The sequence below is a fragment of the Austrofundulus limnaeus genome, unplaced genomic scaffold (genome assembly GCF_001266775.1).
Source record: "Austrofundulus limnaeus strain Quisiro unplaced genomic scaffold, Austrofundulus_limnaeus-1.0 Scaffold0, whole genome shotgun sequence".
NCBI classification, from domain to species: Eukaryota; Metazoa; Chordata; class Actinopteri; order Cyprinodontiformes; family Rivulidae; genus Austrofundulus; species Austrofundulus limnaeus.
In genome coordinates this window covers 2,674,248-2,689,558 of record NW_013952402.1, presented here as the reverse complement: position 1 = coordinate 2,689,558, position 15,311 = coordinate 2,674,248, and the positions used below count along the sequence as shown (strand labels likewise).

At 38.4% G+C, this 15,311-nt stretch overlaps 1 protein-coding gene across 1 annotated transcript in view; it reads right to left on the bottom strand.

Annotated features, from left to right (window-relative positions):
• Window positions 1-15,311, bottom strand: part of eys (eyes shut homolog) — a 205,300-nt gene that overhangs the window by 69,346 nt on the left and 120,643 nt on the right. Inside the window, exons 35-39 of the mRNA XM_014010919.1 lie at window positions 11,181-11,371; window positions 10,638-10,729; window positions 7,672-7,819; window positions 7,443-7,570; window positions 4,987-5,249 (exon numbers count right to left, since the gene is read on the bottom strand). Of these exons, the coding sequence (XP_013866373.1) occupies window positions 4,987-5,249; window positions 7,443-7,570; window positions 7,672-7,819; window positions 10,638-10,729; window positions 11,181-11,371 (822 nt within the window). The remainder of the gene's footprint in view (window positions 1-4,986; window positions 5,250-7,442; window positions 7,571-7,671; window positions 7,820-10,637; window positions 10,730-11,180; window positions 11,372-15,311) is intronic.

Here is a 15,311-nt window from a genome sequence, read left to right as displayed (position 1 = left end):
TTATTTATTTATTTATTTATTGTATTTTGAATAAAAGGGCTCTCCATACGAAACATCATGTTTCTCATCTCTTTGCTACGGCTGAGCACCTCTAACAAACAATAACTGAGCTCTAAGCGGTATTTTGTGCATAGAAACAGCATTTTAACGCATCCTCTGATAAACGCTGAAAAGTACTAAGTGTACGAATAACTAAATGTGAAATAAATAGTACAGAAATACTATTAAAAGTAAAAGTAGGAGTTTTACCCACAGATGAGTTGTGGTGAGTAGCTGCCATCTTAAATTCTTAAAAGAACTCCCCCACTTTCCTACAGGGAATTCCCATACATAATCGACATGCATTATGGGAAACGTAGTTTATGGTCAATGCTGGCTTTAAAGCAGCTTATTTTGAGACATTATTGTTCAGTTACTTAAAGTCAGCAGCTCAGGGGCAGGACAAGTATTATTAACTTTCACCTTTTAAATGTATTGATTTAATAACAATTTTCATATTAAGTAAAAAATAACAAAAAATTGTGTGTGTGTGTGTGTGTGGGGGGGGGGGCATCTGGCGAGCCAGATGGGAGTCACCTGAAGGCCACATTAGGCTCTAAGGCCTTGAGTTTGACACGTGTATTACAGATTTAAATCATAGTTAATTAGCAGATAAGCTTGTTTATTTCTGGTAGTCAGATGTAAAGATCCAGCATACCAACGAGTGTCATTTATATTTCTGCAAATTGGAAAAATACAAAACAGGGGAATGGGTTAACAAAAAAAACTAGTCAATGAATGAGTCACATTTGCCTGTGTCCACTGTAGCTTTTTAGCCATAGGACAAAATGCTGATTATTAACAGACTTAATATAGCAGTGTCTATCATGTGGTTTAGCGATCTCCCATGGGAACAACAAATGAGAGACAAGTCTTAAAAATAGCACTTTGTTTTACAGTGCCTGAAGAAAAGAAGACTGTGTTAGTAAATTACTTAAACACCTGTAAATTTGTATTTTTAGAAAACATGGCACATGTGTCAAATCTGGGTGCAAATGTGCTACTCAACATACGCTAATGACCATTACCACTAGCTGGAAGCAGTGTTCTGTCAGCTTTTTAAACATTAGACTGTTATTAGCCTAAATTTTTAACACTTTCAATTATTCCCTGGTCAGCTATATAGGATCTGTGTTTACTGTTAATTCTAGTATATATTTAAGACTTGACTGAAAATCTAAATATTACCAAGGCTTGAAATGAAGAAAAAATTATGGAACATTTAAAAAAAAGTGTCACACCTTTTTTTAATTTTTGTCTTTTTATTTTTACTTATTGCAGCGTCTCTGCCTGCTAAGCCACCTGTTCTTCCACATGGTATGTGTCGTCCACAACAATAACYAGAGAGTCACATGTAAGCATTTTCCACATTTGAAGCAGCTTTTGCAGAAGGAGATGACAGTTGTTTCTAACAGCTTTTYTGAGCTAAATCTGATTATAAAAAGAGAGCAGTGTGGAGCTAATCTGTTTGTTTGTGTAGGCAAATATATATAAGATCAGATTTAATTTGCTTGCATAACCATTTTCAAATGAGTTGCTTCCTTTTTACATAAAAAAGGATGTCTGGTTTGGCAAAACCAGCTTTAGTTTCTATTTAATATTTGCTGATAGAGAATAAAGTAGATTAGAATAGCAGTTTACTTCAGGATGTTGGCAGTGGGGCTCCAACTAGTTGTCCAACATCAGAGTTACGAGGAGCAGTTTTGCTTTCATTCTGYTCATAGAACACTGAACCAGATTTTTACCCTTGCAGAGTAGTTAAGAGGGTCATGGGAGTGCAAAGTGCCAGGATCTTTTTAAAGGGCTTTTCAGTCTGTATAACAGAYGCAGAGCTGTGTCCTCATTCTCGGCACATAATCAAGCTTCTTCCCATTGCAAGCTGGATTCTGCCAGGGCTGTCCCTCGTCTCACATTCTGTTTATGGTATTGATGGATACGATCTCAAAGTGCAGTCGTGGAGAGGGAGTCAGGTTTGGGAAAATCAGGGTCTCATCTTTGCTTTTTTGCTGACAATGTTGTTCTTTTGGCATCTTCGGGCCATAGCCTCAGGTGCGCACTGGGTAACTTTGAAGCTGAGTGTGGAGCATCTGGCACGAGAGTCAGCTCTTCTTAGTCTGAAACATGGCTCCCAAATGGATAAACATGAAAAGCTTATTTCTTGTTGTGGTGAATCTTTGCCTTAAGTGGAGGAGTTCAAGTATCTAGGAGTTTTGTTTAAAAGCGATGATGGGATGAAGAGATTGATCAATCCACCGAACCTTCCATAACAGTAATAAAGCCATTGTTCTGGTCTGTCATGCTGAAGAGCTGAACTAAATAAAGCTCTTGATTTACTCACTCCAATTCTCACATATGGTCATGAAGTGTGGATCAAGACTGAAAGAACTGGAGATCCTAACAAACAGCTTAAATGAGCTTCCTCCATAGGCTGGGCTCAGTCCTAGAGATAAGGTGAAGAGTTCCATCAGCTGGGCGGAGCTCAGATTAAGGCTGCGTCACACTACAAYATTTTAAAACWGTCGGCTGATTTTCAAAGACTGATAGAGCCCACATGTGAGGATAAAAATCATGGATCTACCAGGTTTGGTCCTACAGTGTGTGGTGTACAACCACACGGCAAGACACAACACACCACGCACAGAAAGATATTTCTTTCATGAACATTCATTTGTCAGATTTTAAATCACGCACGACTTCCTGAAATCTCACGAGAATTCATATGTCCAAAAAAAAAAAATCTCAGGTGACCTCCAGAGAGACGTGAGTTCAGAGTAAATAAACATTTGCAACAAGGAAGAAACAATATTGATCGTTTGTGGACTATCTTTTGCCAGAGGAAAACAATTTCATAGGACTTTTAACATCCAACAGACTTRCTGGTGAGTCATGACAGTATTTTTGTCTTCTGTTTTGGAATCCCCTCCGTGTTTACATCACCTCGCATTCTGATTGGCTACACGTCTCATTTAACAGGCTGCGAGCTCAGGTGAAAACTACACACACTGTGATATCGGGCTAAAAAAAATCAAACATGTTGAATATCCCCGATTTGAGGTCGGAGCGGTCCCGACGTCCTTCCGAGCCGACTAGATCACTCTTAACTCACCACCCACGGTGGGAATACAGTATTTGCTATGATTATATTTAGAGCCATCACGATAATCTGGACTTCCTTAAGATTGTTGGAAGGGCAAAAATCGGACTGATTTTCTTGTAGTGGGACTCAGGCCTAAGTAGTCCAAACATCAGATTAGGACGCCTTTTGCACCCCTCGCTTTGGAGGACTTTTGAGTATGCTCATGTGGGAGATCCTGGGGCAGCCCCAGAACTTGCTAGAGGACCATCTCTGGCCTGGGAATACCTTAAAACCCCATGGAAGGAACTGGAATGTGTTGCTGGGGAGAGGGAGGTTAGGATTTCCTTCTTTAACCTGTTGRCTTCATATTCCAACTGTGGATAAGTGGCAGAAAATGGATGGATGMATGGATTGCAAAGTGCACTAMTAAACATGTCCAACTTTTTAGGCTACCAAGTAACCTTGTGTTCATCTAAGAGAGAAAGTAACTTTTCAATAATGAACAAATCGGTGTTCTAAGAGCAGCACCAATTTTGTCCACAAACAAGCAGAACCTTCGATAAAGAGGAGTAGTTTGCCTCTGACAGAAGCACAGCTTACTTTTTCCAAAAACAATAGAGCCTGAAAGTGACCCTGATAAGTTACAAAGTTCTTTAAAATGGTTTGAGTTGAGCTATTTGGCKATTTTTAAAAAGGGCTGTTCTTTTTGAAAATATCAGTAAAATAAATCATTTGAAAACCCAGTTCAAATGTCAAGTTTTCTTTCACATTTTAAGTATGTGAACAACAGACAAATTGAGGCGATTAGCAGAACATTAGACTACAAAGTGACATAATATTAAAAAATATGTAAAAACCTTTTGTACTTATCTCTAGAAATCTTAAGTGCTTTTTGTCCATTTCTCAAAGACTTTATATCTGAAAAATAAATGCTTGCAAATACATTCCATTGAGTCTTAAACTACTTAAAGAAATCCATTAAAAATATATATTTTCTGCTAAAATCAAAACTAAAGAAAGGTGGATATAGACTTCCAATACTAGTTATGGTACTGGATATTAGACCAACAAAAACGTGAAAGAAATAAAAAGAAAAAAATGTAGCAAAGTTGTCTTTCTTCTCTTGATTTATCTTGTGTGTTCCTTCCATTTTGCAACAGACAAACAATGAAAAATAAAACGCAATATAAATCAGTATTGATCTTGTAGTTAAAGGTCTCGCGATATCTTAAAGTGGTCTGAAACTTTATGTTTTGACAAAAACTCAATAATAATTTAAAGTGAGATGTCCTCTTCCAYTCCACCATATAGTGAATTATCAGGAGCAAAAGTTAATTTGATTCTATTCAGTTTGTTAGATCTAATCTACATATTTACTTACCAAAATGTTAACACTGTAGGAATAATTTGTCAGAACAAGGCTGGAAACTTAGCATGTGTGTCTAGTACTCGAGGCTCTTTAGTATTAGTGTCCTAGTGGTTGGTACAAAATAAACATTTTTGCTTGGGACAGGAGTGAGAGTGTTTGCTGAAAGCTGAACAAGCGCTGCAAGGTTGCATTCTCATTCTGAGTGTGCCCTGGAGGCGCATGTGGACACGCAGCAACGATTTGAGCTGCTTATATAGATCTCCAATTTCATTAATCATATACTGAATAATTCACATCGCTCAAAATTCTTAATGCAGCTGACTCTATTACCCCTCACAGCAAAACCTATTAGCCAAAGAGACTCAGCATACATTAAGAAACATAATTTGTTGGCTGGTTCTTGTTAAATCACTGTGGAGGTCATAATGCAGCAGGTAATGTTCTTCACTGTATAAAACAAATAAACGCTGAATGTGAAAAAAAAAAAAAAACATTCAGGTACCTTTTTCACATGAAGTTCCAGTAAAATGGAGCGGGCAGTGACAGGAAGGAAGAGTTCTGCCAGCCAGCTGRAGCTGATGACACGTTCCTCCGTTGCTGCAAAGACCTTCATGGCAAACCGGAGCTTCATGTGGAGGGCGACTGGGAGGTGGAGAAGCTGCTGTCACCATTTTCATTGTTGTGTTCATCATGTCAGGGTAAGCCAAGCGACTTGTCAGACTTAATGGACCTGTTGTGTAGTCCTCTACTGCATTTACAGTGTATCTGTAGACAAAAGACAGCTTAAAAAGAGACATATCATGCTTTTAAATCCCRTTTTTTCCTCCACATTTAAATGATATTAACTGGGGTCTATATAGCCTGGCCCTTGCCTTCAATTCTAGTTTCCCTTCACTGCTTCGTCTGGGATTTCTCCCATAGAATTTCAACCGGGCCAATCAGCGAACAGAAGAGTTGTGAAGGAAGACATCAATTTTCTGCGCCATTTTAGTCTGCTTGTAGTTAAGCAATGGCAGTGGAGGAAGTGAATGAAGCCAGTTCGTGTACACAAGGCTTCCAAATTAAATGAAATTTGTCTCACAAAGCCCGCAGCTCTCATTTACAGTTGTCTTGTTCAGCTCGGTACTTCTCGCTTCCAGTAGGGGATGGTTGTTTTCCGCGCAAGCAATTTCCTGTTAGTTTCTTAGCTTAGCTTCCTTCTCGATTGAGCTAGCGCACTACATACATCACGGCCAAACATTAGCCGTTGGTTAAATCAGATCCAATCATTTTAAACTTCAACAGAGTCCACGCCTCCAGCAAGAAATCGCTTCTCAATGCCCAAAGTTCCAGACCCACGAAGCACAGCAAAGAACAAAGGGCTGGTTTTTACCAGGCTAGGGTCTACATAAAGTGGAACTGCAATGCTTTGGTCTAAATTCCTTCTTATTTGAACTCCACAAGGCCCTCTTTCGCCCCTTTTCTGAGGGGTATTTCAAAGCAACTTGGTTTGATGCTGTTCCTTTAAACCTAAAGGAGGCGTTTCACACCCCGCAAGAACAAGCAAGAAACAAGCCATGTCAACATTGTCCTGATGCATCTCAGTAATCCAGGTAGAAAAAATCAAAAAGAAAAAAATAAGTAGGTTCTCTGGATGGGTTATTCTTTAGTAAAACGTTTCATCTCTCCTCCAAGAGACTTCTTCAGTCTGATGAGTTTCAGGTGAACTCAGCCTTATAAAGCACTGCTTCCACCTAGTGGACAAARAGGTTAGTCACATGCAAAAGAGGGCCATCACCTAACAATAGGCTTGATTAGCTCTATTGTTCACAGAGGGTCAAGTGCCCCATCACCTGACTTATTGGCTTGGATGCTTCGGCTGTGGTTATTTGGTGTCGTGTTATGTGTATGTAGTGAGTGCAAGCGGGGTTCAACGTTCCCTTGTTTTTGTCCCTCTTTCCCTCTTCGTGTTGGTTATCGTTGGGGCCCTGAGTCACACCTTTTGCTCACAGGGGGCTGAGTCACACTTGCAATAACAGCGTTGTAGGAGGACAACTGGACACGAAGGCCTCCACCTCTGTTTAACYGTGGACGGTTTTTCTTCACAAAGATGGCTTCCTTTACTCCTCTCTCAAACCAGCGTTCCTCTCTATCAAGGAGAACATCTTCATCCCTGAAAGAGGGACCGCTGGCCTGTAGATGAGTGTCACACTGGCACAATGTCAACATTGTTTGCGATGAACTCTTCATTCAAATTTAAAATATACATTACTTTTAAAGGTGTTGAGAAAAGCCTCACCGAAACAGAGGAATGGTTCTACAGTAAAGCTAAAGGTTTGCTGAGTTGACTTGTAATGTGACTGGTGTATTAGTATCATTACAGTACTGTTTTGTATTTGAAAAGGAGTGCAGTTTGTTTATTTAACCATGTCCAAGACACATATTAAATAAAAAGGAACTGAGAAGAGTGAAATCTTCTGAAAAAATACCTAAAATCAGCTTCAACAAATATTTCCTAAGACAGACTAAATAAAAAATGTTTTGTGGTTGTAATTTTGTTGTATTTTGTGATCAAAATTAACAAAAGACGTTTCTCTAAAGCAGAAGGAAATTATATCATTTTGTAAAGAAAGACACGGTGTGACTTTTAATGTTCAAATTATTTTGAGCAAAGCATGTATTCGACTCCCAGGAAGGTAATTTCTTAGCTAAAAGGGAAAACGTGAGGCATGGTTATTTTTGAAGTAGACATTTTTGACGATAATCTCCAACTGAGAACATAACYCCCGTATAATTTATCACAATTAACTGTCAGATTTGAGTCATTGTATCATACAACGGTAATTTTTCTATGTTTTTTAGAAAAGCTGGAGGACAATGAGAATAACAACAAAAACAACTGAAAAAAAATCTAACCCCCCCCCCCCCCCCCCCACCTCAGTTTCTTAGTTTTGTTTAATTGGAATAAAATAACCTTACCTGCATCGGTTTATGTTGCTCCCAGAGATGGCGTCAAATGTGGAGAAGCTCCTCAGATGGTTAAKTTCAATTATTTCAATGCAACCAGTATAGTTGTGGAATGGTTCTGCTTTCTTTGAAAAAAAAAACTGACAAGTAAAGACAATTTTTTAGTTTTCCAATATGCAACTTTAAACTGTGACTGTACCATGTCATTTTGGTGGTTGCACACAGTAATTATAAAGTTTACCTGACTGGGAAGATGTTGTGGCAAACCACCTGTGAAGATGTGGTTTGTTCTTTGGATCATGTGTCCCAACCAGTAATTACTCGGTGCACTTTTAATTTTRTCATAACCAGACAGAAACAGCTCCGCTTCACAGGGGGTCAGTTGTTGTCTGCGTGAAGAGTATAAACATGCCTGATAAAAATATACAACAAATGCAAAAACAAATTCAAAGTTAAACAGAAAAAAATGAGAGTTTGACATTTTTTTATTCACGTCACGGGTGTGGGGGGAAAAAAGGTTGCCTCAAGTTGGTAGGCGCAAAAGTCACTGCCATTTTCACAAGCACCACGCCTGACCTCCATTTTGTTTTCTTGACGTGTTTTATAAGCCTCCACACAACTTTTTTTTTTACCCACCCCTTAGCCAAAGATTTCTAAACGAATTCTCCTCCCTGAAACAACAGGGGAGTGCAGATAATTACCTAAGTGCAGATTCTAGACTACCCATGTGCAGCTTGAGAGTCCTCAGGCCACAGATGCAACGTCCCCTCTCCAGTGCCCCCTGATAGCCCTTGTTCCCTGAATGGAAGTTAGGAGGTCCATGAAGCAATCTAGTCCGATTTGTTAAGCCAGAGATGCAGGCTGTTGAATACGCTGGCTAAACACTCGGGGCACTTACTCCACCCTGCGTAAGTCCTTCCTCCAGAGCCAACATGGAGAAGCGGTTAATTTAGAAGCAGTCTGCCAGAGCGGCCTGGCCAGCAGCCAGAGGGCACTGTGCTCACTGTCCTTGAGAAGTCAGCCCCACCGGGTTTCTATTTAACATATTGAAAAGCGTCTTTGACGGGAAGATATATTAAAAGTCTATAATGAGTTAGGCGGTGACGCTGAGGATGGCTATGGTGTTGTAGCTCTGGGTCAAATCAGACAAAGATGGACGGACTCAGCCGTCAGACAATTACACAGAATTTGCTTTGTAACAGCAGAAAACCATTTTTTCATACTACCAACCCACTAGTTATGACAGCTCTCTTTCTTGCAGCGTCTCAGGGGGTTGGTGTAGAACATTATGATTGATTCTTACTGCTGCTGTATTTTTCTTCCAGGGGGAAAAACACAAAACAGGGGTTGAGCTTTGTAGCCCCTTGAACCTGATTGGACCCTCATATATTTAGGGCAGTGCAGCTTTCTGCCAAGAAAACATGGGGCAACCTTCCCAACAAGAAAAATAATTGCTTACCTTTGGCAAGAGCATGTTCATTATCACCTTTTGTGTCTAAACTTGTATCCAATTTATCATTTTGATATCTCTTCTTTAATGTTCATTTACAAAACCCAATTCTGACAAAGTTAGGATGTTGTGTAAAATGAAAACAAAAAAATAAAATCAAGTTTTGATTTTTGGCTCAGTTCATTTGAAATGAGTGTTGGCCCGAAGACAGCAGTGTTTCTGGATGGCTTCTTCTTTGCGTAATAGAACTTTAACCAATGTGAATTGCACAGCAAACAGTTTACAGACAATGAAATGTGGAGGTGTTCCTGAGTCCATGTAGTGATGTCCATAACAGAATCTGACCTGTTTTTAATGCAGTGCTGCCTGAGGCCCTGAAGATCAGGGACATCTAATATTGTCTTTCAGCGTTGTCCTTTGCTCAGAGACTTCTCCAGATTCTTGAAATTTAATAATAACATGAATGTCATATTCAAAATCGTCCCAATATTCCATTGAGGAACATTATTCTGAAATTATTCCACTATRTTTTGACGCAGTTTTTTGCCAACTGGTGAAACTCTGCCCATCTTTACTTCAAAGAAATTCAGCCTCTGTAAATTGCCCTTTTTACCCAGTCATCTAGCTGACCTGATGCCAATCACCCTAATTAATTGTAAAATGCTCCTCCAGCTATTTATGGCTTTTCATCGCCCCATGTCGTTGCTGCCATAAAACTCAAAATTAACTTATTTCTGCCTAAAATGTGAACAATTTCTTAGTTTAATATTTGATATGTTTACTATGTTCTACTGTGAATAAAATGTGTTTATGGGATGTGCAAGTTATTGCATTTTTGGTTTTACTTGCGTTTTACACAACCTTTTTTTTTTTCAGAACTGGAGTTGTAAGATAGACAAAACATTTCTTCATATTCCAAATAAAARAAATAAAAGGGGGGTTGCCTCTTTGAACAGTGTAAAAATGTTTCTAAAACAACTTTATATGGGAATTGATTGCTTTGTTTCAGCTTCCTGCTTATAAGTAATAACACTGCATCTTAAAACCAAACCACAACCTTTGCCATAGAATATAACAGAGCGAGCTGGCAGGAAGACTGCACATGGGCTTAGGAACAACATAACTAAAGCAGCCATAGCCTCACTTTAAATCATTTAAACATTGATTTTGTGCTCAGCTCTGCTTGTTAATCTTTTTGTAATGAAAAACTGCAAATGAAGACTTCAGAACAGCCAATAAAACATGGTCAGTGATCACTAACAGGCACATTCTGACGTTTGTTTCACTTCTTTAAGATATAAGCTCATTTGTAATAAAATCTACATTCCCCATTGGGGAATTCCTGACAATTATTTAGCTTCCTCAGGAGTTACTGATAATTCTTTCTTTGGAAACAAATCTACCATGGTTAGAATAAGTGACAAACCAGGGATCTAACCAAAAGTACCTGAGGTGCTAACATTAATTAAAAAAAGGTAAATTTGTATCTTACAAATGTATAAATGGTTTATCAACGTGAACATTGCATTTTGTGTTTTTCCTCAATAAAATATATCCTTGCCTGAAGCAGATAAATATCACAGCATCTGGTTTGACATCCTTAAAATTAAAAACCGTAACTGTTAATTGATTTTTGTTAAAACAGTTTTTTTTTCACAAATCAGCAGTTTGTTTTTTTAATAACCTGAGTTTAAGCTTCCCACAACACAGGAATTTTAAAACGTAGCTAAGGTTACATCACCGCTACAAGCACGTACCTGATGTTTACAATGTGAACTGTGCCATCGTCAACTTGAACAAGTGTGCTCATCCATGTAACCTCCTCCTCTTCATTACAGCAAAAGGCATACTGAAACATTTGAGAAGAGGTTTTAGGCATGTGATCTGTGTTTTCTCACTTTACAGCTCAAAGGACCATAAAATGACTGAAGTTCAGATTCAAGGATAAAACAATTACTGATGCTCATCCAGTTGTGATTTTTTTTTTAGTTAGAGCCACTAATTTGAATTTGTTCTATTTTGTCAATCAAAGACCTTTATTTGAAGGCAAAATATCTTTGTAGCTGTCTTTGTTCAAGAAAATGTTTGTTAAAAATTAGTCAAAATAGCATTTAACAAAGCTGGCAACTTAGAATTGTGAGACAAAACACATTTTCTGTTGCAGTCTCACTGAATTTTACATTTACACTGAACTGGRCAGAAAGCCATGCAGCCTTGTTTTGTGCAATTAATTCATGAAAATCATGACTTCTTGTCGTGTGTATGGCTAGCAAAACATAATATATATATTCTAACATTACCTGCAAGATTCCATCCTGAATGAAGAGTTTCATGAAAAAGAAGTCACCATTAACAGGTCCTTGATCCACATATAGAAGAGTTCCCTGAGCTGCCATGGTTTGAAATCTCACTGTAATGTTGTTGAGCTCGTCAAGGTCAATACCTTGAAACTCAAGGTACGAATTCCCAAAATAATGCAGGTAGCTCGAATCTGGGAAAGAGTAATACATAAATCTAAGAAAAGTAGGAGAGTGTAAATAAAAGCAATACACAACATTTTTGGTATCTCCCTGAGAAAATCTCTTGATCCCACAAAGAACAAATGATTCTTTCCTWGGATTTTTCTAGGAGCAGTGCCCGTAGCATGCCTAAAACTTTTTAACTTTATGGCTAAGAATGCCTCAAAATATTGGAAACAAGCACGGACATATTCACTGAACAAATCTTAAAGAAACATGAACAGTGCTTTAAGAAAAAGCATCGAAATTAGAGGTTAAGCCTGAATAATTAAATKAATTATGAGCATACAAGTAAATATTTTAAGGGCTCTTGGCAGCATCACAGCTCTCCAGTGCTTTACAGGCACATGTTATTATTTTTTTGCCAAAGAAACCTTTGAAGCATGCAAATGGCCCTATATTAGGCAAAGAAAAAGAGTCTTGGCTGAAACGAACATATTCTTGCAAGTTTATTACATGCCTCATTTTCTGGTGGAGTAACATGGTTTATGTCGTCCATGAAGAATGGCCAATTATGTGGTATTTCAGTAAAAAACTTCCACTGCCCGCAAGCTTATTGGGGTTAGTGACGCAGACAAACTTAAAAGGCCGACTCTGGCTGCAGCATCGGAGGCAAGCATTAGGAGTACTCATGCTCAATATACTCCTCATTTAAAGGAAGTAGTGCAATTTGTCGGAGAAAAGTCAAATGGCAAAGCCTGGCAAATTGAAAGGCATCCCCAGATGCAAATGGCTCACGCTCCGTTTTCTTTTTAGATGAAAAAAAAAAAGTTACACTGGAGAAATCTGCAATCTTTAAAGTTACTCCTGTGATTAACCATGCAGCTGTGAAGTGTGAACTTATCAATATTTGTTAGATGCCAACATCTAATAGGCCAGACCCCTTTTGATCTGAGTGAAACTCCTCGGGGCATTTGGCAAACAAGCTAACCTAAATACCCGCACTCTCCCCGGAGAGCAATATTACTAAAACCCTGAGGAGAATCCCATGATAACAAAAGGAAAGAATCGTCAGGATCAGACCCTCTCTGTTCCATGAATTAATCAGGGTAAACGCATGCAGCAACAATGCTTTGCCGTCTTCTGCTCCGCTCCTGACAATGAGGTTTGCCAATGCTGATGATGGAAAATTACCCCTTAGAGACAAAGCTATTCATTAATTTTAAAGCCTTGTTTAGTCTGATATAGTCTTTGATGCATTTGGAGGTTGCTGCCAGGAAGCGGAGTCATGCCTCATTAACAGTAAGCTTCAGTCTCTCCTTCAAAATCTCTTGTTTTTACCATAACCTCACATTTTCACACCCAAATTTTATTTATGCACATGCCTCAAGTAACTATTCATATAAAATCTAAATTTTAAATGTTCTAAATGAGAAAAAAAATCCCCCCTTTTTGTATTAGAGARCATTTCTGTGTTTTTTCCTACTGTTAACATTATGCTGACCCTACAGTTTTCCATCACTTTAATCTGTTCAAAAGCTTTTGCAGTTTCTATAAGGGGGAAAGTTCTCCACTGGGGATATTCTTTGATATAAATCTTTCAGATCAGATTTAATTAGGGCCAGTCTCGATACATGACCACAGGAAAGGTGGGAAAACTGACATAAGTCACAGTTAATGTAACACGCAGAGGTGGAGCGCAATGTTGCAGCACAAAATGTAGGCGAATGTCAGCAGGGTTAGAATAAAAGACGTTTCAATGAGAAAATATATTTGGTAGCACGAGAGCTTAGGATCAATTTATCAGAGGACAGATTTTTGATGGTGAAATTTAATTAATATGGATTTAATGTCCCATTTATTTAAAAAAGAAGGAGGTGGGGAAATATGATCCAAGTTCCTCTTTGTCCCTGATTTATTGGGTTAGGTAATGGACTGATGATTGAACTTGTCACAGGGACAGAGATAAAATACTGCTGAAAACTGTTCTTGGACCTGTGCATTTACAAAGCCTCAAGAGAAGGCAAAAGGTCATTCTGTACCTACAAAATTGGCAGAGAAATAACCTGTAATAGATAAGATTTTGTTGAATCTTGTGCTGCAGAGAAGCACGGAGGATCCAATCCTAAATATAATATGGGCTTCTTTCCGGCCAGGTAGACTGATTATTGTTTTAATCTATCATGGTAACTTTTTATGTTTTGCGTAAAAAAAAAATACAAACAAAAAAACATTTCTATAAAAATGAAGTCCAATCATTCATTGAAAGAATACGTACAGTTCCACCCACCAATTTTCATGCGAGTAATTTGAACTATCTTATTGTGAGAAGGGACAGAGGTATAGCTGTTTTGGTGGAAATCAAGCCTTGATATCTGTGAAATAAACTAAGTTATAACCATTTTGTGATGAATAAGGAGACATATCCTGATTTTAAATCCTTTTTCACATTTAAATCCTTCAGTTGGGGTCTGTAAAGTAGAACTACAATGCTTTGGTCTGAATTCCTCCTTATTGTAACGCCACAAGCCCCTCTTTCGCCCCTTTTCTGAAGTGTGTCTCAAAGCAGCTCGTTTTGAGGCTGTCTCTTTAAATCCAAATGAGGCACTTCACCCCCCCCCCCCACACACACACCTCGGGCTTTTCAGAATGGTCCACAGCCATTTTGAGTTGAGATGACGCTATGAGTCAATCAGTTGTAGATATCAGCTCAATTTTTACTTTCTAAAAGTTGAATTCAAATCCAGTCAGTGAATCATGGGACATTTTGCAGTACAGACAACTGAACATGGACACACACACCAAAACACACAAACAGCAACAGGCCAAAACAATGTTGCCGCTTCACCTTCAGTGGCAGATGTTAATTAGTCTGAAGGAGTGCAATGACCATAACAGCTCAGAACAGCTTGTGAAATGACAAATTTAGAAAGTGCCTACTGTCATCAATATTCATAACTTGTCATATTTTGATGAAATCTTTTATACCAGCAGAAGTGTGTCACCAAATGTATTAGAACAGTTCCAGGCATAATTATCATCCAGCGCCATCTCCAACGCAAATAGTCTAAATTAAAACCAATCAAGAGCTTCAGAAAAGCAAAACATTCATGGTTAGCTGAAAATGAATAAGGAGACTTGCCCCAGGTGGTGCTGGGTATCTGAAAATACTAACTTCTTCCACATCAATTGAATCTGGGGAGGTTTGAGGAGGTAATTTTATTTCCAACACACATGGCAGCAAAAGATAACGGCATCACCTGTGTTGTGGTGATCACTCCAAGGAAAGTCAACCAAATAAGGGCTTAGCAGGAGTAAGCCTCCCTCCACCTGCAAAGCTCCATCTGAAGATTCTCATGGGCTTTCATGTTATGAAGTTAGGATTTAAGAATGCGGAGCTTCGAACTGCATACACAGAACAAAAAACCACTGAAAAGTTTCATTCCTTAAGATTTATTCACTTGTTTTTACATTGACTATTATAGTGCCTGTTTGGTGACACTGGATAAAAAAAAGAAAAAAATATATATACAAGGGGTGCAACAATACATGTACCTGTATCAAACCATTCAATACAGTGCTTTAGGTTCAATACACACTTGTATCGAAGAATACAGATTTTTTTACATTTATTTTAGCAACTTATCTTCTGAAGATGCTCTGTGTTGAAGGATCAGTGGATCTGTGTTCGACTACTCCACCTAGGCTGCATTGTCCAGTGCAGATCCACTGAGAAACTTGCTGTTTCAGCAACATTTAATTTAAGAACTGTACTTTTGAGGTTAAACGAATGTTCACAATTAATTTAAATAAATTACAAGTTAAAAAGGGCATGGACATTTCTCTTTTTTGTATCGAAAAAATATCAAACCGTGAGACTAAAGTATTGAACCGAACCGAATCGGGAATTTTCTGTGTCGTTGCACCCCTAATATATATACTGCTCAAAAAAAATAAAGGGAACACTTAAAC